General features: G+C 41.3%; 1 protein-coding gene across 9 annotated transcripts in view; it reads right to left on the reverse strand.

Moving 5' to 3' along the window:
* Nucleotides 1–3,338: 3,338 nt before the first annotated feature.
* The window catches only part of tbrg1 (transforming growth factor beta regulator 1), a 34,886-nt gene continuing 13,653 nt past the window's right edge, over nucleotides 3,339–24,571 (reverse strand). For 8 of the 9 annotated variants that reach the window (XM_088426970.1, XM_088426972.1, XM_088426973.1 and 5 more), the window contains 12 exons: nucleotides 24,383–24,440; nucleotides 22,044–22,126; nucleotides 21,829–21,865; nucleotides 21,515–21,577; nucleotides 20,931–21,173; nucleotides 13,055–13,125; nucleotides 12,705–12,937; nucleotides 12,497–12,633; nucleotides 12,280–12,426; nucleotides 5,779–5,876; nucleotides 4,114–4,221; nucleotides 3,339–4,005 (listed from right to left, as the gene is read on the reverse strand). In XM_088426970.1, coding sequence (XP_088283096.1) covers nucleotides 3,846–4,005; nucleotides 4,114–4,221; nucleotides 5,779–5,876; nucleotides 12,280–12,426; nucleotides 12,497–12,633; nucleotides 12,705–12,937; nucleotides 13,055–13,125; nucleotides 20,931–21,173; nucleotides 21,515–21,577; nucleotides 21,829–21,865; nucleotides 22,044–22,126; nucleotides 24,383–24,440 — 1,438 coding nt within the window. In that variant the 3' untranslated portion in view covers nucleotides 3,339–3,845. The remainder of the gene's footprint in view (nucleotides 4,006–4,113; nucleotides 4,222–5,778; nucleotides 5,877–12,279; nucleotides 12,427–12,496; nucleotides 12,634–12,704; nucleotides 12,938–13,054; nucleotides 13,126–20,930; nucleotides 21,174–21,514; nucleotides 21,578–21,828; nucleotides 21,866–22,043; nucleotides 22,127–24,382; nucleotides 24,441–24,571) is intronic. The other variant, XM_088426974.1, reaches the window with a different exon arrangement.

Raw genomic sequence — 24,571 nt, forward strand, 5'->3', positions numbered from 1 at the left:
TCAACTAAGTACAGTGCGCCCCCGGTTTACGAACTCCCTGTTTTACGAATTTTTCATCTTACAAACGTGGACCGCGGCGTTTTTTGTCCCCCTCTAACGCACAAACCTTTTGTCCCCCTCTAACGCACAAACCTTTCGTCTTACGTACAACCCAACATGACGGTCAGTGTGTCCACACTATTTTTTTTCGCTTTGCTGCGTCAACAAAATTAACTATTCTCGCATGACACGGAAACGCCGATATGCTATTGGTCGATTAAGGTCACAGTCACGGTCTCCCCGTCACGGTCTCAGTCACGGAGATGCCGATATGCTATTGGCCGGTGTCACGTGAATCACAGAAATGCCGATATGTTATTGGCTGAACGCCTTCATCTAGCTTGATTGCAACAGCTGGTTGGTGTGTTGTGAAGACTTTGCAAACTTTATCTGTAAGACATGGATTCTAAAACTGCAAGTGGCGGTAAAGGAAGAAGTAAGAGGATTATGACAATAGAAACGAAGTAGGAGATAATAAAAAAATACGAAGGAGGCGCACGCATAGTTAACCTTGCTAGTGAGTATGGCCGTAACCGCTCGGCAATCTTCTAAGGGCAAGACTTTCCTTGCCAGGGGACGGACCTCGGTCAACAACAAAATGGGGAGGCTTCTTCCATTAAGGATTAAAGAGAAGGAAATTGCCGGTGATATGTTCTCGTTTGAGAAAAGTTCTCGTTTAAGAAAATAAATAAATAAATTCTGCGTTCATATTCGTAACACGGGGGCCCACTGTGATTGGAATCGCAAAATCGGTAATATATTATTTTCTGCCGCAAGTTGATTCTAGCACTACGATGGAATGTATGTTGGTGTCTGTAGAATGGACTTTCATTCAACGTGTGAAGTCGTGACAAGATGAGATCATCTGGGTCAAACTACAGCAGCATTTACTGTTATGCCATTGTTATACCATTGTAATGAGCACTGCGGCATAGGCCACGGCCATTATCAAAACATCGTAATATTTGGTGGTGGAAATTAGGCGCGTCTAAAGGCCTGTCAGAAAAAAATTCTGTGATATTACTAAGTTGATCGGGTTAAGGGTTGCGGTACCGAAAAATGTACAAAATCGGGCCAAATGCTACATTCATCAGTTGATAACTCTGGTTCTGTAGATCCTAACACATGGTGCTCTATAATGTTTTTGTAGGTCTTGAGGTCGTACATATGCGTAAAACATTTCGTAGCTCTAGGTCAAACGGGTCGGAACTGGCTGCAGTTTTAGGATCATCTGGGTCCAAATACAGCAACTTTTGCTTATTTGGGAAAACTCGGACTTTGAGGTGGCGTACAGACCACCCGCTTTATCACAAAGTCGTAAAATTTGGAAAGCCTTATCCTCCGAGTCTCGATGCTATTCGAACAAATTTTAGATTCATTTACTCTTATGTGCTTAGCACAATACATGAAAGTTTAAAAATTTACATTGTCTGTAACTAGGTGACACTATATTTAAATTGAAAATTAACCATGCAGATATTTTAAAGCTATGACTAGTAAATTTTCTGTAGTTTCAGATTTTTTTTAAAGCTTGCAAATTGGAGTTATTAAGGTTTTTGTTGGTCATGGCAAAGGAAATTTGACTTTGAAACACGTATTTTGAAGCCCCGCCCCCATCATATATGTTAGCCGATCTTCACGAAATTTTGCCCAGTTGTGGCCCTATGCGTGATAATGGAGGACGCCAAAGTTGAAGTCAATCGGGTCAACCGGTTAGGACCGATTAAGAGGAATTTGGTACCTGCGAACATCCAAAAACGGTCCAAAAAGGCACATAAAAAATCATCTGATTCTGCAAATCCTAGCATATGACGTTCTATAACTTTTTTGTAAGTCTTGAGGTCCTATATATGCCTAAAAGAAATGGGCCGTGATCCAGTAAAATTGTTCAACACTAGAAGGCGCTAAAAATCAAGTTTTTAAATTTTATGTATGAAAACACCAAAATAACAAATTTTACAGCAGTCCCGACGAGCGTGCACATTTTGGTGACTTTTCGTTTATATTTAGGCCCTCAAAAATGCGATTCATTTGGGAGAGTAATAATAATAATAATCCGGAGAATAACAATAGGGACCTCGCAGCGGTCGCTGTTCGGGCCCTAATAATAATCCAGAGAAGAACAATAGGGACCTCGCAGCGGTCGCTGCTTGGGCCCTAATAATAATAATCCGGACAAGAACAATAGGGACCTCGCAGCAGTCGCTGCTCGGGCCCTAATAATCCGGAGAAAAACAAGAGGGCTCTCGCAGCGGTAGCTGCTCGGGCCCTAATAATCCGGACAAAAACAAGAGGGCTCTCGCAGTGGTCGTTGCTTGGGCCCAAATAATAATAATAATAATAATCTGGACAAACACAATAGGGACCTCGCAGCAGTCGCTGCTCGGGCCCTAATAATAATAATTATCCGGAGAAGAACAATAGGGACTACATAGCGGTCGCTGCTCGGGCCCTCATAAAAATAATAATCCGGAGAAGAACAATAGGGCCCTCGTAGCGGTCGCTGCTCAGGCCCTAATAATAATAATAATAGTCCGGGGAAGAACAATAAGGACCTCGCAGCGGTCGCTGCTCGGGCCCCAATAATAATAATAATCCGGAGAAGAACAATAGGGACCTCGCAGCGGTTGCTGCTCGGGCCCTAATAAAAGCCACGTTGTTGAGCCATATTAGTCCGACCGCTCTTTCATCTGAGCTGCTTTGTGGATGAGGTGCTCCAGCGAAGCCTGCGCAGTCTCCCTTTCTCTCTCTCTCCCCCAGCCTACGCAGTCTCTCTCTCTCTCTCCCCAACAAGTTCACTACTGTACAGTGCAAAAGGTGTAATATTTAAGATTTAAATAAATGTTTACTGCAGTAATTTTTGTCTTAAATAATATGTATAGCATAAAGACTTTTTATGTTTAATTTTTTTTTTTTTTTTTTAATGAAAAGTGGGCACGCTATTTAAGCGGATTTTCAGCTATCGCGGCCGGTTCCGGAACGTATTTACCGCGATAAATGAGGGTTCACTGTAATATAAAAGCCTAACATAATATAATATAAAAACCTCTGAAAAGTTATATCTTTAGGCCTAAACAACATCAACTCTGCAATTTTTTTGGTATCAGTGACAGATAAAGTAATACACAATCATGTAAAAATGAGACAAGCAAGAAATTACAAAGCGAAAAAGAAACGCTTCAGAAGATAGAAAAGAGGAACAAATGTTGACATGTTGAAGCTAAGGGGACTTTTCTACCAAAATGGACAGTTAAGTCAGTGGTTGCGATAATGAAGAAGATGATGATGGAGGCTACATGTCAGTTCATTCTATTATTTTAATACATTTTACTGTGACATTTGTTAATATCTGTTTTGCTCACATCTTGTAAATAAAGTTTGAACCTTAAATTTTGTCATTTATACTGCAAGATTTTTGGGACTCCAAACATTTCTGTTGTAGTTTTTAAGCCTTGTAAGTCCCGGGGACACGACACTTTTCAGAGGTAAAATGAGCACTGTATACTTATCAATTTAATACAAGTGTGTGAATATGATGATACAGTTCTTGTATATACTCTAACAGGATTGGAATGCGCTTATGATGCTTGTAGCGCTTTACAATGGCTCACAATCACCTATTCTCATGTCCATTTAAACAACAAAAGGAACTGCAGTCAATTACACTGGGAGCAAATTTAGTGTCTTGTTCAAGGCCACTTCCATATGGTTGCCTGGCTTGGGAAAGATACTTACAACCTTCCAGTTGGGAGTCAAGCACTCTTCACACTGAGCCATGTTGACAGTAAAGTCTCTTTCTTGTAAAATCAACATTTGGTAACCAACCCTGAGGTTTGCTCTGGCTTGTTGCTAAAGCGCCGGTGTCGCTGATAGGCCTCAAAATTGATGGAGGCGTCGTCTTCTGACATACTGTGAGGATTCTGGCCATCGCCCGGCCGACACACTTCAAAACGTATCCATCTGTAACTGTGAGGACGTGGAAGATAGTAAAACTTCAAGCATATATGAGATGCACACTACCCGTGAGAGAGTACAAATCAGTGGTAAAACAAGAAATAATTACATGTAACATACTTGTTACACTTCCGCGCTCCAGGACAACTCTGAATGAGATTCTGGATGGTGGGATGAGAGAAACCAAAGAAGTCGGCTCCTGATGGCACAATCGGGGCAGCCTTGGAACTGGGGGGGAAAAAGAATTTCATTGTATGGTACAACTATACATATGATGATAAATCTCTTGAATCTTGAAAAGGTGACAGTGGGAACATCAAAGCCTATTTAAAGTGCAACTAACATTAACAGGAAAAAAGAAAAAAACAAAACAGAACAAACTCAGAGAATCTTCTAGAATTATTTTCAGCAGCAGGAGCAGGCATTAACGAAGAGTGTGACATCCTTGACAATGAAGAACCCAAATGAATGAGAATTCACTTGCTAATGTCCTGCAAATGAGCACACACAAATATATATCCACATTGAGCAAGTCAGTTATATGCAGTTTATGGCAAAAAAAAAAACAAAAAAAAAAAAAAAAACATGTTTGTGTGAGGGCATATCACTTACTGCCATGTTTAAGGCAATAATTGATACATTAGGTTTTACACAGATAATAGATGCAGAAACGCATAAAAGTGATAGATTTGGTGCTAACAGTGCTTAGTGGGTTTTACACAGATAATAGATGCAGAAACGCATAAAAGTGATAGATTTGGTGCTACCAGTGCTTAGCAACCTCAAATGTTACAATATTACTGTAAACTAGTGCTATGTCTGAACATTATCTAATACGTTTAGAAATCTTAGTTCATTGCTGTCGTGTCGTTTTGACCACAACCAGTTATTACAGCCGCAACATTAGCTTGTCAACGCCTGCTCCGCTCTCCGAACTACTGCCTCTGGCAACTTTGTCCTTTCCATCACATATTGGTTCAAGGATAAACTTACAAATGACATAAGATCACATAAGATTCAAGAGTCAAAGCGTCTATTGTCATGTGCATAGTGTAGAAACAAGTTCCTCCGTAAAACAAAATCCTCACGCGTATGTTGTAAAAACAAATAAGTACCAAGTTAAGACAAAAACAAAACAAAACAAAAAAAAAAAACAGTCGTAGCACAGCACAAGTATGATTTGTAAATGGGTAGATTATGTAATGATACCTACAAGAGGGTGCAGGTATGCATGGGCATGATAAATCAAAGTGTATATGTGCATGGTACGTTAGGTGCAGCCTAAATAAAAATGAATAAATACAATTAGTGGCTTTCAGGCCAAAAAGCCCAGTAACTGAGTTCCTCGTAATAGAGGTTCATTAACTACTATTCAAAAATGTGGAGTGTGGCCCGTGAGGTTTGCATCCATATATCCATACTTTCAGCAAGTGCTTTATGACGGGAAGCCTTTAAAAAATACATGGATTAAGAAGTACTTGCACTTGACCCCAATCAAGTGCTCTAAACCCACTGCAGTTGGTGCTCAAATTAGTGCATATTTTTTGCAACGTTGTGCATCGTAAAGCACATGCCAAAAAACATGGAAGTGCTTCTTCTGTCTATGAGTCTGTCCCAGGTATCCATTCACCTGTATTTTTGTGTGAAAGATGGGGAAAACTCAGACTACCAGGCTCAGCAAGTTCCTGATTTGGCTGTCACATCCATGTACTGTACATAGGAATTAACAGCAAGTATGCTTGTATTTTGTTTGCTCTTGGTTTTGATGAGTTATCAGTTCAGTACCTGGCTGACGCAATGGCTTTAAGCAGATTGGAGTGGCATGTCAGGGCAGAGGAAGCCACAATGGCATTCTGGGGATCTTCCTCAGGTACAATCTCAAACTAAACCAAAACAAAAAAGACAGAAAATGATGACGTTAGAATTCATCTTTATTTGAGCTTCAGAAATATCACAGTGACATTCCATACATGCAGGATTGCAAATAACACAGTATGCTGTCCACTTAAGAGCTGTTATTTAAAATGTTGCCAACACAAAATATGAATGGAAAGGGCTAAATACACAACATCCCTGTATACCACTGAACCCCTGGATTCTCTCATGCATTTCAAGTGAAAAATAAGAGAAAACAACATTCCACAAAACCAAACAAACTAGACCTGCGGACCCTCGCAGCCCAGGCCATGTTGGAGCACTGACATGGTGGGATAATTTCACTTAAGAATACGATTTTTTTGTGTGTAAATGACAATTCAGAATTAGGAGATAAAATATAACCGAATATGACCAAAATACATTAAACTCTGAAAGAAAACAGCCAACTTTGTATAGTGGTTAGAGTGTGACTCCAGTGAGGGCTTGATTAGTTTTGATTTTTTAACCACACAAAAAACTAATTACATAAATGTCTAAATATTCGGAGAAAATCTGACGTAGATCCGTACCTGGACATAAACAGAATTAAAAAAAAAAAAATCTTTTAGCCACTCATTGGCCCTACCACTATGATGAAAAATTATTTTGTAGATGTGTTCAAGACTAAACTTTCAACAAATTATTAAAATACGGAGAGAATAAGATCACCTGGGTCAAGTTACAGCAGCTTTTATCGTCATTTTGATCAGGTTTTGAGGAATTGTATAGATCACGTACGGTCATTAGGCCTTGCTAGTCTCAACACAGTGCAAAAATTGTGTAAATATATATTTTTGTTTGCACTTTGTGGCACAATGTGTATCACTAAATATTGTCGAATAGATGGACTGAAAAAAAACTTCTATTCGTTTAACAGGCTTGGGATATTAGGTCAAAATGTAAAAACCAACTTTTTATGCATCATTAAGTGGCGGTGCATGGATAACAATAATCATGTCCTTAGGTGTAATAGGGTGCATTCAGTGGTGGGGCTGTCAGGGCCAGCAAGGCCTTCTCTGCTGGCCTAACATAACCTGACATCATTATCATAATAAATTATAATAACTATAATGAAAGCATATTTAGTTTCAAATTCATTTCAATTTAATTCATTACTAAATATATATTATATCTTTTTTTATTTATTTATAAAATTATTCTCCATAGTCTGTTTTTTTCATGTCATATTATATCCATTTGGGAACGCTTTTTCTAGTGTTATAGTTTTAAGTGGGAGTTTTTAGCCAATTAGAATTCAGCTAACTTGTGCAGGCTGTATGTAATCTGCCTGCTCGCGGAGGGGCTAGGGCATTCGCGTCAACAGTTGCGGGCTTCTGCGCAAGTGCAAATGGATATGTGAGCAGCTGGTATAATTTAATAGACAGGTGTAATAGCCAACAGTCATAAGATCACCATATAGAGGCCTCACGTTGAACGTGACGTGGGTGGATGCTCAATGCAGGAAGGCGGTGCAATGCTCAACAAGCAAGCTACACGGTGTTGGCTTTGACTGGAGGCATAGGCTACCAGGGTCGTGAGCTAACCCTGGCAAATAGTTCTGCTGGGAATGCCTTTGCAAAAGATCCATTTGGTGTTTAGAGCTACACTGGATTTGCAAACTTCAATTGTTCAACCAAGGCAGCAACGTGACACCGTCTGGACGCTTAGACACACACACACATACGTTGTCATTGGACAACATTGTCCCTTCAAGTTAAAGTCTGAGTCCCCCTAGATATGAATGAATTATCATGAATTTATAGTTCATTTATGTTTTAAAAATATTTCACATGGGTGACTAATACAAAATTGCTCTGATTTATATCTTGGAAGACAAAATTTGCCAACGTTTGCTATTTCCCTGACAATATAAACTGGTGCCTTGATTTTTATATATAAGAAGAGAGTCATTTGTGCCTGTTGAAAGCCATAACAGAGCCATAACAAAATATTGCTTGATCCAATCATGTAATAGTGTATTTGTTCAATTTTCAATATGTTCAATTAGGTTCATTGAACTGCGTCCGTTTTTTTTTTAAACATGAATATGAACACTCGATCAGTCTGGCCTTCGGCTTGTAGTTATTTTTCATTTGACCCAAAATAGTGAGTACTAAAGAACAGAATAAGACAGAATTATACTTTTTTTTCCTAATGAATGAAATCAAATTTGCAATGGTACCACCCATGTTTACATTGACATAGCGCACAATTTACTGTAGGTCTTGAAAGATGAGTCAAAATGCTCAAAATTAGCTGGCACCCCAGTGGCACCCAAAGAATTAAGAGCTGTTGCTCTAACAATGCAAGGTCGACTAAAGAAGCTTTGTAAATGAGGCCCTTTTGATGTTTTTTCAAACATTTTTCAAGTATGGCCAGAACTACTACAGTGCTTGTCATCATGTATGAACATGAAATGTGAAAGTATATGTAAACGTATTTTTTTATTTTAGATGATATGACAGCAGCAGATTAATCATAGTTCCCTCCATTCAGCACACAATTTCATGCGATTCTTTACTCAGCGGATTCAGCTAATAAGGGATGAAATAAAAAAGGCAGCGCCACATACCCCCACGGGTTCTGTGATTGCTGATGCTAGTTCGGATAATCGGGTTCATGAAAATCTGGTAACCTTGTCCCAGTTTGATTCAGTATCCCTGGAGTGTCTTACAAACCTGGTTAACGCAGCAGAGCCAACATCCTGCACGTTCGACTCGCTTCCAGGCAAACTCGTTAAAGACTTATTCCCTATCTTAGGGTCATCTGTCTTGAATATTATCAATCTGTCGCTCTCCTCTGACATTGTACATGAAGCTTTTAAGACGGCCGTCCTCCAACCAATACTTAAGGAACCTCACCCAGATCCTGAAAATCTCTCTAACTATAGAACAGTTTCACATATTCCGTTTATTGCCAAAATTCTTGAGAAAGTTGTAGCACAACAGCTTAGCGATTTCATGATAGATAACAATAGATTTGAACTCCTTCAGTCAGGTTTTTGGACCAACCAATCAACTGAGAAAGCCCTTGTAAAAGTGACGAATAATCTTCTCTTAGCCATGGATTCCAACATCTCATCAATATTATTGTTGCTTGACCATAGTGCCCTATTTGACACTATTGATCGTCATATTCTTATTGAACATCCTAAATCATGTGTTGGTATCTCTGAATCACATTTTCTTGGTTCAGATCCTACATCATGGGAAGGACGCTAATTGTCTCTTATCGCAATGAGATCTCTGAATCTTTCTCCGTCTCATGTGGTATCCCGCAGGGGTCAGTACTTGGTCCCTTACTGTTCAACATCTACATGATTCCTCTTGCCGATATTATACGAAAACATGCTATTAGTTTTCATTGCTATCCTGGTGATACCCAACAATACAATACGTTTTTGGAGTTTTTGAGTTTTTCCTTCCCCTTCTGGGAGCTTTGACAGGGGATGCTGTTGTGTACCTTACACTGAAAAGATGTCTCTGTACGACTTCTTTTTTCGAAAGAGGTCTCCGCATGACCTCTTTTCATCTGTGAAGCCCTTTGAGACTTTGGTGATTTAGGGCTATATTTGATTGATTGATTGAATACATGCCTTTAGAAATAACAGCGCAAGTGCAGTAAATTGGAGGCCTGCCTTGCTGAGATTAAACAATAGATGTCTTCCAATTTTCTGATTTTAACCCGAGTAAAACAGAGATGTTAATTATTGGCCCTGCTCATTAACAGCACTTGATTAAGAATACCACGTTGAACCTGGATAACTCTACTATTTCCCAAAGTAGTTTTGCAAAAAAACTCAGCGTGATATTTGACTCCACTCTTTTCGGACCCATATTAATAACACAACAAGGACGGCATTTTTTCACCTTCGCAATATAGCTAAAATTCGCCCTATTCTTTCTCCTAGCGATGCTGAAAAATTAATTCATGCTTTTTTTACGTCGCGCCTATACTATTGTAACGTTCTGTTTTCTGAGCTTCCCATGTCCTGCCTCAAAAGCCTGCAGTCTGTACAAAATGCAGCAGCGAGACTATTGACAATGAAGAGAAAGTTCGATCATATTACTCCGATTCTAGCTGATTTTAAGGTGTTGATAATTACAGTACTTTTACACGGTTTAGCTCCTTCCTATCTCGTCGACTTAGCATCACCATATGTTCTGTCCCGAGAACACAAAATGCCGGTTTGTTATTGACCCCACGGGCTAAAAAGAGGGCCTTTTCCATCTGCGCGTCAGTACGATGGAATGCCTTATCTATGGAAGTTCGCGCAGCCACCTCAGTAGAAATCTTTAAATCCTGACTAAAAACATATTTATATTCGAAAGTATTTAGTTAATGGGCCTGTCTGCAGCTTTCTTTGTTTTTTTTCCTGCCCCCTTCTCTCAGAGAGGGGGCTAGCTAGATGGCGAAGGTTGACTTGACCTTTGGCCCTGCGCTGATCGACCATCGCGGGTTAAGAGATCAACTGTTAAGAGATCGACCGTCTGAGGTCCACTTGGTTGGACTGTGGGAAGGTTCCTGCTCAATGGCTTTGCCTGCTGTCAAGTCATCATTGCACTATATAGCATAATATGTTTTCTGTAATCTATATTGTGTACCTGTATTTGTCTGTAATGGGTATCTATTTGTCTGTATCTGGCACATGCAGTATCCACTTCAACCTGTGGGCCTGGAAGGGGGGTCCTCCCACCTGTGGTCCCTTCTGAAGGTCTCTGATTTTCCCCAAATAGGGGTTTTTGAGTTTATCCTTCCCCTTCTGGGAGCTTTGACAGGGGATGCTGTTGTGTACCTTACACCGAAAAAGATCTCTCTGTATGACTTCATTTTTCGAAAGAAGTCTCGACATGACCGCTTCATCTGTGAAGCCCGAGACTTCCGTGATTCAGGGCTATACAAATAAAATTTGATTGATTGATTGATGGAACCCCACCAATATTTTTGCATGAGACAAGAGTGCTTCAAACAGAGACAGAGTTTAGGGAGAAAGTCACAAAGTATCATTTTCATTAGTTTGGCTTCTTTATAGTCAGATCTTGCATTTTCATGTAAACATGCCCACATTTCCTTTTGTCATAGAATCTATTAAATATTAAATCTCAATCATTGTGTATCTGTTGTGCTATATAGTAAAAGAATATTATTTATGGATTTAATTTTGACCCCGAGCTCTTCGGCATGGGTGACGTCTGTCTGCAGTCTAGCCATCATTTATGTTTGCTCGATTTTTACTGGTTTACACCACACAAAAACCATGCAATCCTTTAAAGAATCTGGAACTAAGGATTGTTAAATGAAGACCTTTGTGATATTTTTCTGCAAGTTTAAGGAAAATAAATCAAAGACCTCTTATTCCTTAAATGTGACCACAAGAAGTGCTTTATGACTTAGGGTTATTGTGCTAGCATGTATCTTTATGGCAGTCCTTTTTAAATAGTGGGATGCAATGGCAGGGAGGCATATATGATCCTTGGGAACATGCTTTGCTTTTGTGGTGTGAAACGTAATTGCACATCTACGACATCCAGTGATGCTCTCACTGTCAAAGTCTGTGCGGAAGTTATGAACTTTTTAAATTGCTGTCAAAAACATTGTATTTTTTTCAAATGACTTTAATGATTGTCATTTAGAAAAAAAATCAGCACGTTTAATACATTTTTTAGTAAGTATTTTGAATACATCTCTTGTTGCACAACTATGACTTCACTAGACACGACTTGATGTCTGCATGAATCTCTCCTTTAGATTTGTGGCTTTGATCCCTTGAAGTTGATCTGAATATGCAAATTAAGATTGCGTCATGCCAAGCTACCAGGCAAAGTTGATCTACGGGTCATCCACCACCATAAGTAGAGCAGAAAATGGCGCATTGCAACGGCAAATATGAGCTTCAATCAGGCTTCAGTCTTAGGGATGATGTATGCGAATTTTTAGTGATGCTCAAATGAAGCTTTTTTGGGTCATTTGTGGACATTTGGGGCAAATTGCTTGAAAAATGGCTCAATTTTGAGAAGCTTCTCTAACAGCTAAGGCCCTCTCCTGGCCATAACAAACACTGCAGTTGATTTTGAAAAAATGAAAAAATAAACTTTTCCTTTGAATTGGTCTTGATGCATACATGAACGCTGAAGTGGAATCCTATGACCAAATAAAAATGAAAGATTTTTGTCTATATTATTTACTATGTACTTAATCATTTTTGTAGTTATGTGGCCGTTAATCTCTTGATAACATCATGACTGCCCAATTTATAAATTATTTATATTGATCATTTTCAAACAACACTGTACAGTATACAGTCTGGATGTGGAGTAAAATGTGCCTGTGCGTGTGTACGTGTGTGTGTTGAGTATGTGTGTGTGTTACCTGTGGTCCGGTTCCTCCATCTTTGATTTGGCAGGTGTAAAGGCATTGCAGCTCAGGATTTTTCATACTGGCAAAAATGCGCGTGCTGCAGAAACCCACCGGGTAGATGGAGCATTCATCATGGAAAAGCATTCTGTCTGTGATGATCTGGAGGAAAGTTGGGAAAGGTTTGCTTTTGCTGACACACTGACACAGTGCCTTGTGTGACTTCACAGACCTCACCCAAGCTGTACAAAGTTAAGCCTCCAAGCACAATGGGGAAGACGGGGCGACCACAGGAGTCAAGCGGAATGGGTTGCACCAGCTTCCGGGAACCATCAGCCAATTTTCGCTTCTTCGTCATTTTCTTCGGAACTAGGAATCACATATGTATTTAGAATATGAGCTTTTTTGACACCAATGTTGTCAGTAATGCATCAACTCACGCTCATCCTTTCCATTCTCTCTGCCAGCCTCTTTGCGTTCTTTCTTAGGTTTTTTTAACTGCACCTCATCCACCGCTGACACCACAGGTGTGAGGATAGGCGTCCCGCACATGCCGGCTGGTCCTCCTAGGCCGGAACTCGTTGTGGAAGGTGGCACAGTGAGATGAGTGGCTGAACTGGGTGTGGGCAGTATGTCACCCTCTAACAGAGACTGGTAGTGCAACAGCAACAATCTGAACATTTGGAAGACAGTGTTGGGAAAGTTGGTCCCTGCTCTTTAGATGCCATAGTTATAGATTTTTAAGTTAAGATTGGTTTATTTAAATTTTATCTGAGACGTATTTACTTACTGGCGCTCTTCCTTTGCTCTTAAAAACTTCTCTTCTAAATGGGCAACTTCGTCATGCAATGCTGCATTTTTCTGAAAATAAACCACAAATGTTACAAAAAGGAAAATGTTACTTCCAGTGGAACCTCAGTTAAAAATTGTACAATTCAGAATTTCACCTAAATACAGAAAAAAATATGCCTATAACACAAAGTATGACACCATGCAAGATTTCAGCGTATCGTGCCAGACCCCAGACCACAGTCTGTTCAGCCTCCTGCCCTCCGGAAAGAGGTACAGGAGCCTCGGCTCCCGCACCACCCGACTCAGGAAAAAGCTTCATCCACCAGGCCGTGAGACGGCTGAACTCTCCCCCCTTCCCACCCGTGAAACTGCTGAACTCTCTCTCTCTCTCTCCCCTCCTCTCTCCCACATTCAGCCCCATCCAGAAGAAACAGCTAGCTGGCAGACGAAGTACTGTATAGGTCATTCGACCCCCCCCCACCCACCCAAACTCAAACTTTGCTCATGCACTTGCAAAATTTGCACAGACTTGCTGCTGCCATAATTATTTATAATTATACTTCTATTGCACTAGCGATTACACTTAGAGTTATAACAACTACCTCAAATGCACACAACTGGGACAACCACAGTTAGAGTTGTCTTGCTTTGTCTCGTACTGTTTGATTGTCTTGTCATATGCTGCTACTTATGTCTTGTCTTGGGGTACTCTTGCCATACCTGGTTTTTGTATTTAGTTTTTAGTTTTAGTTATTAGTTTAGCAACACTAGGCAAAGTAGATCTAACATACTGCACATTACTATAAATAAGAATCTAGATTTTAGGATTGTTCTTGTACATGTAAAACACAGAGGATAGTGAGAAACGCAATTTCGATTCCTTTGTATGTTAAGCACATGTGAAGAAATTGACAATAAACTTGACTTTGACTTGACTTTGACTTTGAGACCTCAGCTATGTAAACATTAAATGACTACTTTTAGGAATGCATTTTGATTTTAATGATTAAGGATTAACCTAGACAAGGACATTTGTGTGACTAAACCTATTAATTCAAAATGTAAATTCATCAATAAAACGTGGCTGCATAGCATGGATAGAGAAAACTCTGTGATAACATACCGATTTGGCTGGAATTTGGTAGTTTCTGAGGACCATTGTCTGTGCTACGAAGACAATCTACAAGTTAAGCCACAGTGTGGACATATTTAAAGATTCTTGATTCTGTTTTTGGCACCATCGAAGATGGAGATGATCTCTATACTTTTCTACTTAAAACACTATGCCAAACCATGGAGAGGAATCTTCTTCCTATCTTTAATGGCTTCAAGTGATACTCATACAACACAGACTGTATAAGGGGAGGCATTTCTGTTGGTGAATTAGTTAGAATTAAAACAACTGTTGAAACAATTCCTAAAGATGCTTAGCGGAACCTCAACAAGAACAAACAAAGACAACCTGCAGTCTTACCTTGAATCTTTAAAATTGAGAATTGATAAAGAATCAGAAAGACTAAAGCACAAATTATGGACACCCTTGTTGTGACCTCAGTAAAATCAAAGATTTTCCTTGAAAGTTCAAAAGTTCAGAAAGCACACGCGAAGAGCTAAACCTAACCGTTAGAGAATCTGGTACTGCTTTCACTGCGGAAAAGATGGACATATGCGACCCGGATGTGAAAATGAACCAAATCCTTCTCTTGTAGCCCTAAAGAGAAAGTAATCAGAAGACAAATAGGATGGGACAAAATAAATGTTCGGCAATCCCCGAACCCGCTGGTGGACACCAGGCGGTGAGGGATTCCGCCAAGCTGAAGGAGTCCTATCAGGCTTTTTGGCCTGTGGGTCTCCAGAAGCAGCTGACAGACACCGGCTGGCCAAGCGAAGTGCGGCTTCGGCGGTCGCCAAGGCAAAAACTCGGGTGTGGGAGAAATTCAGTGAGGCCATGGAAAGCGACTTCTAGACAGCTTCGAAGAAATGCTGGTCCACCAGCAGTGCACCATTTACACTGTGGACATGGAGATGGGGCACTGCTGACCTCAACTCGGGATTTTGTGAACCGGTGGGCAGAATACTTCGAAGACCTCTTCAATCCCACCGACACGTCTTCCTCTGAGGAAGCAGAGCCTTCAGGCCCCGAGGTGCGCTCTCTCATCTCTGGGGCTGAGGTCACTGAGGTGGTCAAAAAACTCCTTGGTGGCAAGGCCCCGGGGGTGGATGAGATCCGCCCGGAGTTCCTGAAGGCTCTGGGTGCTGTAGGCTGTCTTGGCTCTGCACGCCTCTGCAGCATCGCGTGGACATCAGGGACTGTGCCCCTGGATTGGTGGTCCCCCTTTAGAAAAAGGGGGACCGGACAGTGTGTTCCAACTACAGAGTAATCACACTCCTCAGCCTCCCTGGTAAGGTCTATTCAGAGGTGCTGGAGAGGAGGGTCCGTCAGGAAGTCGAGTCTCAGATTCAGGAGGAGCAGTGTGGTTTTCATCCAGGCAGTGGAACAGTGGACCAGCTCTACACCCTCGGCAGGGTCCTCGAGGGTTCATGGGAGTTCGCCCAGTTGGCCACGAGCTGTGGGTGGTGACCAAAAGAACAAGCAGCCGAATTGAGTTTCCTCCGCAGGGTGTCCGGGCTCTCCCTTAGAGATAGGGTGAGAAGCTCAGTCATCCGAGAGGGGCTCAGCTTCGAGACACTGCTCCTACGCGTTGCGAGGTGACAGTTGAGGTGGTTCGGGCATCTAGTTAGGATGTCCCCTGGATGCCTTCCCGGTGAGGTGTTTCGGGCATGTCCCACTGGAAGGAGGCCCCGGGGACGACCAAGGACACACTGGAGGGACTATGTCTCTCGGCTAGCCTGGGAGCGCCTGGAGATCCTTCCGGAAGAGCTGGGTGAAGTGGCCGGGGAGAGGAAAGTCTGGGCTCTCTTGCTCAAGCGACTGCCCCCGAGACCCGACCCCGGAGGACAGCGGTAGAAGATGGATGGATGGGCATCTTTTAAATCATAAAAATCAAACAATTTTAGTAATTTCAACAGTGAGAAAATTGGCACAATTTACATGTGACGTTAATATGTCTATGCTAGCATTATTATTTGAAAACACGCAGACAACAGATGAATTACATTTTAAATATACGGTTTGATCAACAATTCTTTCTTTTTAATTGTTAAAAGTTGCCAATTGGACCAGCCAAATTAAAGCAATGTAAAAAACATTTTGTCGTGTGAATTTCATTTTCTTTGGCTTTTTTTTTCCCAAGATGGCGGCGCGTGTAGACGTGGCGGCCACTCGCTCGTCCGACAATGCGTTGTTTTAGTCGTCAAAAAAGTGTTTGTCAGAAAGTTCTTACCGGTCAGTTTACGTCACAATACGTGTACAGTCCACGGGTCTTCTTACACGTCTGGAAAAGCAAGATTTACCAAGTTTTAAACACGGAACTGGAGAACTCGCTAAGGGAACTGGGGCTGCAACACCGGCCTGCTAATTAGCCGGTCTCGCTTGCTACCCCTCCCCCGGAAAGGAGGCGCTGGAAGCGGTGCGCCAGGATGAGGAAGCGGGGCAAGCGCGGAGCTAGGCTAGAGGCTAACCCAACTCGCCCGGCCATACCATCTATCCTTTTGGCGAACATTCAATCACTGGACAACAAAATGGATGATATCCAACTTCTGAGATCAGCAAACCGAAAAGTGAGTGACTGTTGTGTTTTAGTTTTCACTGAAACATGGCTAAATAGTAACATTCCGTACTCCGTTATACAACTAGAGCAGCTAACATGCTACAGATCCGAAAGGGCTCTCGCAGGGGGGGTCGCACAATGGCGGCGTGTGTGTTTACATCCGCGAAGCGTGGTGCCGGTATGCTACTGTAGTATACAAACACTGCTCACCTCTGGCGGAATTCATGATCGTGAAGTGTCGCCCCTTCTACTTGCCAAGGGAGATAAATCCAATCCTGCTGGTCGCTACCTAAATCCCCTCAACTAACAACAGCAACAGAAGTGCGATGCTGAACGGACTGTACCAGGCTATCAGTGAACAACAAACAGCACAACCAGACGGCTTTATCATCCTCGCTGAATTTCCACCATGGTGATCTCAAAACTGTTATTCCCAAGTTTCATCAACAAATCCACTTTGCAACAAGAGGACATAACATTTTGGACTGTGTTTTCACTGCGCACAAAGGAGCGTACAAAACCACCCCCCTTCCCCACATTGGTGCCTCTGACCACCTCACTATTATGCTAATGCCTGCATACAGACCAAGAGTGAAAGTCATTAAACCTGCACTGAATGAAGTAAGTGTGTGGCCACAGGAGGCACCCTTAGCCCTATAGGACTGCTTTGAGTCAACAGACTGGGACATTTTAAAGGAAGCAGCCATCTACAACGACATCACAGATATTGAGGAGTACACAGACACAGTGACCTCCTACATCACCAAATGCATGGACGACGTGACTCGCATCAAGAGGATTACCACACGGGCCAACCAGAAGCCATGGCTAACAAGAGACGTCCACATGCTGTTGAAGACCAGAGACAAAGCCTTCAAAGCTGGGGAGAAATCAGCCCTGAGAACAGCGAGAGGCAACCTGTCCCGTGGCATCAGGAAAGCCAAACAAGAATACATGAGATAACCTCCCACTTCAAGGACAGCAAGAATGCACATAGCCTATGGCAAGGCATTCAGGCTATTACAGACTACAAACCTGCAACACAAAGCTGTGAAAGCCATATCACTCTGCTCAACAATCTCAACAGTTTCTTTGCACGCTTTGAGGAACAGAACACCACCCGCCCACAGAAAACACCACCACCTTTGCACGACCAGCCTCTGTGCCAGTCTGCTACCAGCGTGAGGTGGACACTCTCCGCCAACAACACCCGGAAAGCAGCAGGTCCAGACAACATCCCTGGCAGGGTGCTGAAAGACTGTGCAGAGGAGCTGAAAGATGTTTTTACAGACATCTTTAACACCTCCCTGAGGCAAGCCATTGTGCCATCAGGCTTCAAAGCTGCCACCATCATACCTGCGCCAAAGAAATCCTCTCCATCCTGCTTCAACGACTCTCATCCGGTGGCACTGACACCCATCATCATGAAGTGCTTTGAACGACTAGTCCTGTCACACATAAAATCCAACCTGCCCCCCAGCCTGGACCCGTATCAGTTCGCTTACAGGGCAAAGCGATCCACAGATGACGCAATCTGCTCTGCCCTCCACCCGGTACTCACCCACCTGGACAAGAAAGACTCATATGTGAGAATGCTGTTCATAGACTTCAGCTCAGCGTTCAACACCATAATACAACAACAACTCACCTGCAAACTGGGCCTCAGCACCGCACTCTGCAACTGGCTGCTGGATTTCCTCAGCCAGAGGCTTTAGGTGGTGCGTGTTGGCAACAACATCTCAGGCAAGATAACTCTGAGCACGGGGGCCCCATAAGGCTGTGTGCTCAGCCCCCTCCTCTTCAACCCGTCAGAAAAAGTGCTATTGCATTACTTCTGCAGAAATTAGAGGAGCGCAAAAATATATTTAAGAAGTGGATTGCATCTCCAAACTCCACGACTGCTGCAAGTTTCGTTGCAACCCGGGAGATAATAAAACGTGGCAAACCGTTTACAGTTGGCGACTACATGGAGTCATTCATCAACATATCAGAAAACCAATTTAAGGACTTCATAAACAAAACCGGGATAATACAAAAAAAAAAAAAAAGACACGCCTCTCTCCGCCAAGAAAGTGAAGGAAAGAACGTTTAAAATGGCAGGCAACACCAATCAACAAATCAAGGACATTAATTCAGCGCCAGCATACTCAATTGCCAGTGATGTGATCGATATTGAACAGACTGCGCGTTTATGCAGCTGATGTTTTATTTTTATAGATGCAGGCTACGTTTTATTGCACTCTATTGCCCAGATAAGGGCCACCTTATGCACGTTCCATTTTGTTTTTTCGAATCCTCATGAATAAAATCTTCTAAAATCCGCTTTATTTAATTTAATCAAAGCAATGAAACATAATTCATTAATATTGTAATTTAGTTAAACTTGAGGCGGCATCGCACAACAGAGTAGTCATGTGGTGTGTCAGGATGCACTGCAGGAAAAATAAACATTTAATCATGAAGCCTCATTATGTATTCATAGTTAATCATTTTGATAGTAAGCTAATATAGCTATTATAGATACATGCATACAGCATGTGTTGCCTTCATTACAAGGCTTTTATTTTTTTGCGGCTCCAGACATATATGTTTTTTGTTTTTTTTGGTCCAATATGGCTCTTTCAACATTTTGGGTTGCCGAACCCTGGTATAGGCTGTTGATGTATAGTTTGCTGCAGGTTAAATTGTTTTGGAACAAAATTAATGCTTGTATGTTTATTTTCAGAAAGGTGATGTTGGAAGAAAAAGAAAATGAGCTGCACAAAAAAAAAAAAACAGGAAGTAAGATGAACTTGAAGTTTAGAAGGGCAGAAAAAAAGACAGGAAAATACAGAAAAAAGCTTCAAAGGGAAAATGGCTCATACATCTCAAGAAAATCTTGTTTTCACTGCTAAAAAGCATCAGATGCGCATCACTGAAACGCTCAATTTGGAGAGGCTTACAAGAACTTGTGACTTCACAAGCAAGCATGTGTGTAATTGGAGCAATAAGATTTGTCCACTCAAATCTTACGGGGGGGGGGGGGTAGGCTCCTACCTCTCTGTACCACATCGGCATCAACACTGAAGGGACCACCTGTAATACACACCAACCCTATTCTGAAGGAAATCAGTGAAAAATCCCCATCTGTGACAACTGCTTTTTTTTGCGATAGGCATTGCACACAATAAGAACAGCAGAAAACTATTTTTTGCACTAATATCTTTGAGAAGGGGTCTGCAAGGGGAACCTGGAAATACTTTGAAGTCAGTCATGGCCCCTGATGGCATAGGTGCTACACTTAAGAGGTTGACAGGCTTGTCAGCCATGGAGATGAAATTCCCATGGCAATGTCCTTATACCAAGCTCTGACTGATGGTCAATCAAAGGTGAAATTGTTTTTCATCCAGGAGCAAGATGTAGATGGTGCAGTGAAAGAAAAGGTGAACTGACCCTTTAGCCGTATCATCCACAATGAGGCTTCACCAGGTATTTACTTAACTTTTTCTCTATGATTCTGATTTGATTAAAGCACTTTGAACAGGCGTGTATGATTGATCTTGCCTTGCCAGGTGTTTACCATTTCACCTATAAAAATGATGTCCCGTGACATCAGCTGTATGTGTAAGCTTTAGCTTTAATTCTCCAGAAGACCATATAAAAGAGCTAACACACAGCACACCACAAGAGCAGTAGCATATTAGGGAGCTTGAACACCCTCTTTTTGGTTACAAACGTTTTTATTTTCCCCCAACACATAGCAGAATGCGCTTGTGCTGCTTACTAACTAAGCCCTTGCTGCAGCACGGAGTGCTACCTCTACTCCTCCCCCATCCATTCCCACATTGCATTTCAACTGGTCTTGAAGGGGCATTCTTAGTCTGTGTTGTCACTTTGTTCTATCTGTTCTTCGTCCAACTCCTTTAAGTTTCTGTGCAGCTCAACCACACAGAGCCTGAGCCATAAGTCGTGTAGTTCAAGTAAATATTGCACAATAAATAGTGACATTGGTAAAATAAAACATGCCATTATTGGAAAGTTGGATGAGATGGGTATAGAAAGTTGTTCAAATTAACTTAAATCAAGTCATGTGAAGTCAATTGGTTATTCAGAGAGCCAGTGAGGCTCCAGCCCACCCAAAACCCTGTCGAGGATAAGCGGCCAAGAAAATGGCTGGACAGATGGAACAAAAGCAATTTTCTTCAAGACTCTTTTTTTACTCACAAATATCATGGCACGTGCTGCTTTGCGTAGCCGAAGGTACTTCAGCCGATACTTTTCATTCATTTTTTTCCATGCACCTCTCCTCATCTTGGCTTTGTTCTCTGCGTAGATGGCAGGGGAAAGAAAGGGGCCAGCAGCAAAGGTACCCCCGAGTCCTGAAGCGGAGGCAGAGTTCTGTTGTGGTGTGCCAAGGAAGGTCTGAGCAGTGAAAGCCTTCAGAGCCTGTTGTCGCTCAGCGTCTGTCTGAGGGACAGGACGATGAATACCAGGAGACTCTTGCAGTGGAAACACTCAATAAGAGGGATGAAAAAGTAACTAAATAAAAAAAGAGACAAAACTAGAATGGAGCTAGCTAAATAACTGGTGCCATGTGCACACACAAATGAATTGTCACAAAAAAGTGTTTCGACTAGCTGTAAGTATGCTTCAATAATTACAGAACCACTCTACAAACAATCACTGATGGGCTCTTTGACAACAAAACAATGTCACTAAAAGCACCAAACTAGTTAATAAGTAGTTGAAATATTAAATAAAGTTTAAATACTGTGTCAGTATTGCATTACTGCATCCGTTCAACTCACCAGCAATGCAAAGACTCCATTTCTGTTTTCAATCCTCTTGAATCTCCTGCTGCCTTTTTGTGTCTGAAACATAATGGTGAGACTGAGGCAGACACATCAAAGCTGGAGTTCGAAGAGTTATTCGGGTGTTCACTATTAATTTGTTGGTTAAGCTTAACATAAACTTTAATGCACCTTCATATTTGCCCCAATTCAGATGACTACAGTGATATGAAAGGATGGGAGCAATACAAAATGAACACAAAATGAAGGCTGCAAAGCATCAACTGAACAGAAAGGGTGAATATACGTTAAGTGTAAAAAGTCTTGCTTACCTCACGATACATGACAGCTTCCAGACTTGACTTTGCACTGCCAACAGAACAAAGTTTGAACATGCACAACTTATACAGCAAGCCTTATCTTTATTACGTTTAGCAATACATTATTACAATTAATCAAACAATATCAAGTGGAAGCAATTGTTTCAAATTAATTTAGTCAAACCATCATGCTGATAAAACAAAATGTAGTAAATGGCAATACGTACTTGGACTGAACAAGTCCTCGGTTGATAATTCTCTGTTTGATCTCCTTTATGTGCATTGGTTGTCTTGCTTCCTCAAGAACAATCTACATGTAGTATGCAAAAAAAAAAAAAAAAAAGAAATAATCAAAATTTGTTAACCTTTGTCTGTTAACGAAAATGAAAACAGTTACCGTATTTTCCGCATTATAAGGCGCACCATCAATGGATGGCCGATTTTCTAAAAAAAAAGTTCATGTACAAGGCGCACCGGATTAAAAGGCGCACACAGAGTTGAAACTACTGTACTGGCTGGGGTTGCAATACGCATCCACTAGAGTTGCGTTATGCATGTACTAGATAGTGCTGCCATTAAGGGAATGTATTAAAAACAATCAGCAAAGTTATCAAACTTTAATCTTAGAAGATACTGTAAACTTTATTAATACAATATAAGCATTCTCACAACTGCCAAAAAAAACAGCTGTTTTATTTCAGCACTATTTAAAGAATAGGGAAAAATACCTCTTGATTACCGGGCCTCTAAGGAATATTTGTCATTGAAAAAAATAATTTGGATAAAATAGAGAAGGCGTTATTGGTAATTGCTATTTAAACAGTAGCTGTAGAGCGCAGAATAGATCCAGATCAAGCTATGCGCTCGTGAACGTGCGACGCCGCGGTCTTTTTAATTTTCCCTCGGCATGCATTACATATTTTTGTCCTGCTATTCTGATATGGAGCAAGAAGAAATCACAAATATGTTAAAGTAAGGAAAATTTAAGCGACAAACAAGCAACGGTATGAGTGAAGAGCCAAGCGCAAATGAATGCACGGCACCGCCATCTTTTTCATTTTCCCTCGGCATGCATTACATATTTTTGACCTGCTATTCCGAAATGGAGAAGCAAAAAGTTACGTATAAAGAAAAAGACAGAAACATTTAAACAACAAACATGAAACGGTATGAGTGAAGAGCCAAGCACAGGTGAACATGCGGCACCACTGTCTTTTTAATTTTCCCTCGGCATGCATTACATATTTTAGATCTTCTATTCCCATAGAGCAGCAAGAGGTTATGAATAAACGAAAGTCAGGGAAATTGAAAAAACAAACGTGCACCAGTATGAGTGAGGTGCCAAGTGCATATGAACCTGCGCCGTCGCAGTCTTTTTCATTTTCCCTCGGCTTCCATTACATATTTTTGACCTGGTGTTCTGATATAGAGTAGCAAGAAGTTAAGAATAAACGAAAAAAAGGGAAATTGTATGTACCCCCCCCCCCCCAAAAAAAAAAATTGGGTTGCAAATCAAGTTAATTAATTGGGCTCGAGCCGAGTCGGGCTTTAATACCCTCGGGCCAGGTGAGTTCGAGCTGGATTTTTAAGCAGAAACTATAGTTTATGCAGTCGGCACATGATGTGGTCTATATACAGTGGACCCCCGTGTTATAGCGTCCCTGGCTTACATTTTTTTCATGTTGCGATTTTTTTTCATGTTGCGATTTGGGATACTGAGTTTTTTCATCCCCTCTTTATGACATTTTCCCAGTTATGAGAACAAAACAAATGTCATGGCCCTAGGGGGTTGGCTGTATTTGTGTTGTTTTGCCTCCATCTGCTGGCGTTTTTAGGTAATTTCATTTATGTACTATTGACGTCAAACTGCTTCAATGCAACCCATCACTACAATGCTGGTCTGCTATTGGTCGACGTCTCCTCAGAGATGCTGGTCTGCTATTGGTCGGTCTCACGCATTTCAAAATGGCGGACCAGTAAAGCTTTGTTCAATTGTGAGTGGTTACAAAACCTTATTTATAGTGCATTTCACTGCTTAATTCAAAGTTGAATGGGTTAGCCATGGGTCCCAAGATTGCTAGTAATGTTAAAGAGAGAACTAAGAAGATGATTTGTATTTGTATGATTTGAAACGAAGCTGGAGATAATCAAGAAATACGAAGATAGCATAGCCTAGGCTACCCTCACTAGGGAATATGGGCATAACAAGCGCCACTCAAAGGTAAATTAAACCTTTCTATATTTTTTATTTTTAATGTTTTCTGATTGTATACATGTATGTTGTGTATATGTAGCACTTACTATACTTTTTTAGTACCAATTTTTAATGCAGTATGTATGTACAATTTTGATGTTTTTTACCTGGGGTTCTAAACACACACGCTATCTAACATAGGTTTGGATTGCCCGCCTTACGAGCCCAACCGCGGAACGGATTCATCTTGTAACACGGGGCCCACTGTATAAGGCGCACAGGATTATAACGTGCACTGTCAGCTTTTTTAAAAAATTAAAGCTTTTACGTGCCTTATATAGCGGAACATACGGTAAATAGAAAAGCACCAACCTGAGCAGCATCAAGCCAGGTGAGGTTTTGCTTCTCTGCGATTTCATTAGGCGCTTCACTTTGAAAGTAAAAACAGTTGTACACAAGGACATTACAAAATGCTATCCCATGCGGGTATTAACAGTTCTGCTCACCATTATTGGCACCCATGAATTTAATGTACATAATGGCTACCAGAGAATATTTAAA

This window comes from Hippichthys cyanospilos, chromosome 11 (genome assembly GCF_059441005.1).
Source record: "Hippichthys cyanospilos isolate Australia breed blue-spotted pipefish chromosome 11, RoL_Hcya_1.0, whole genome shotgun sequence".
Classification (NCBI taxonomy): Eukaryota; Metazoa; Chordata; class Actinopteri; order Syngnathiformes; family Syngnathidae; genus Hippichthys; species Hippichthys cyanospilos.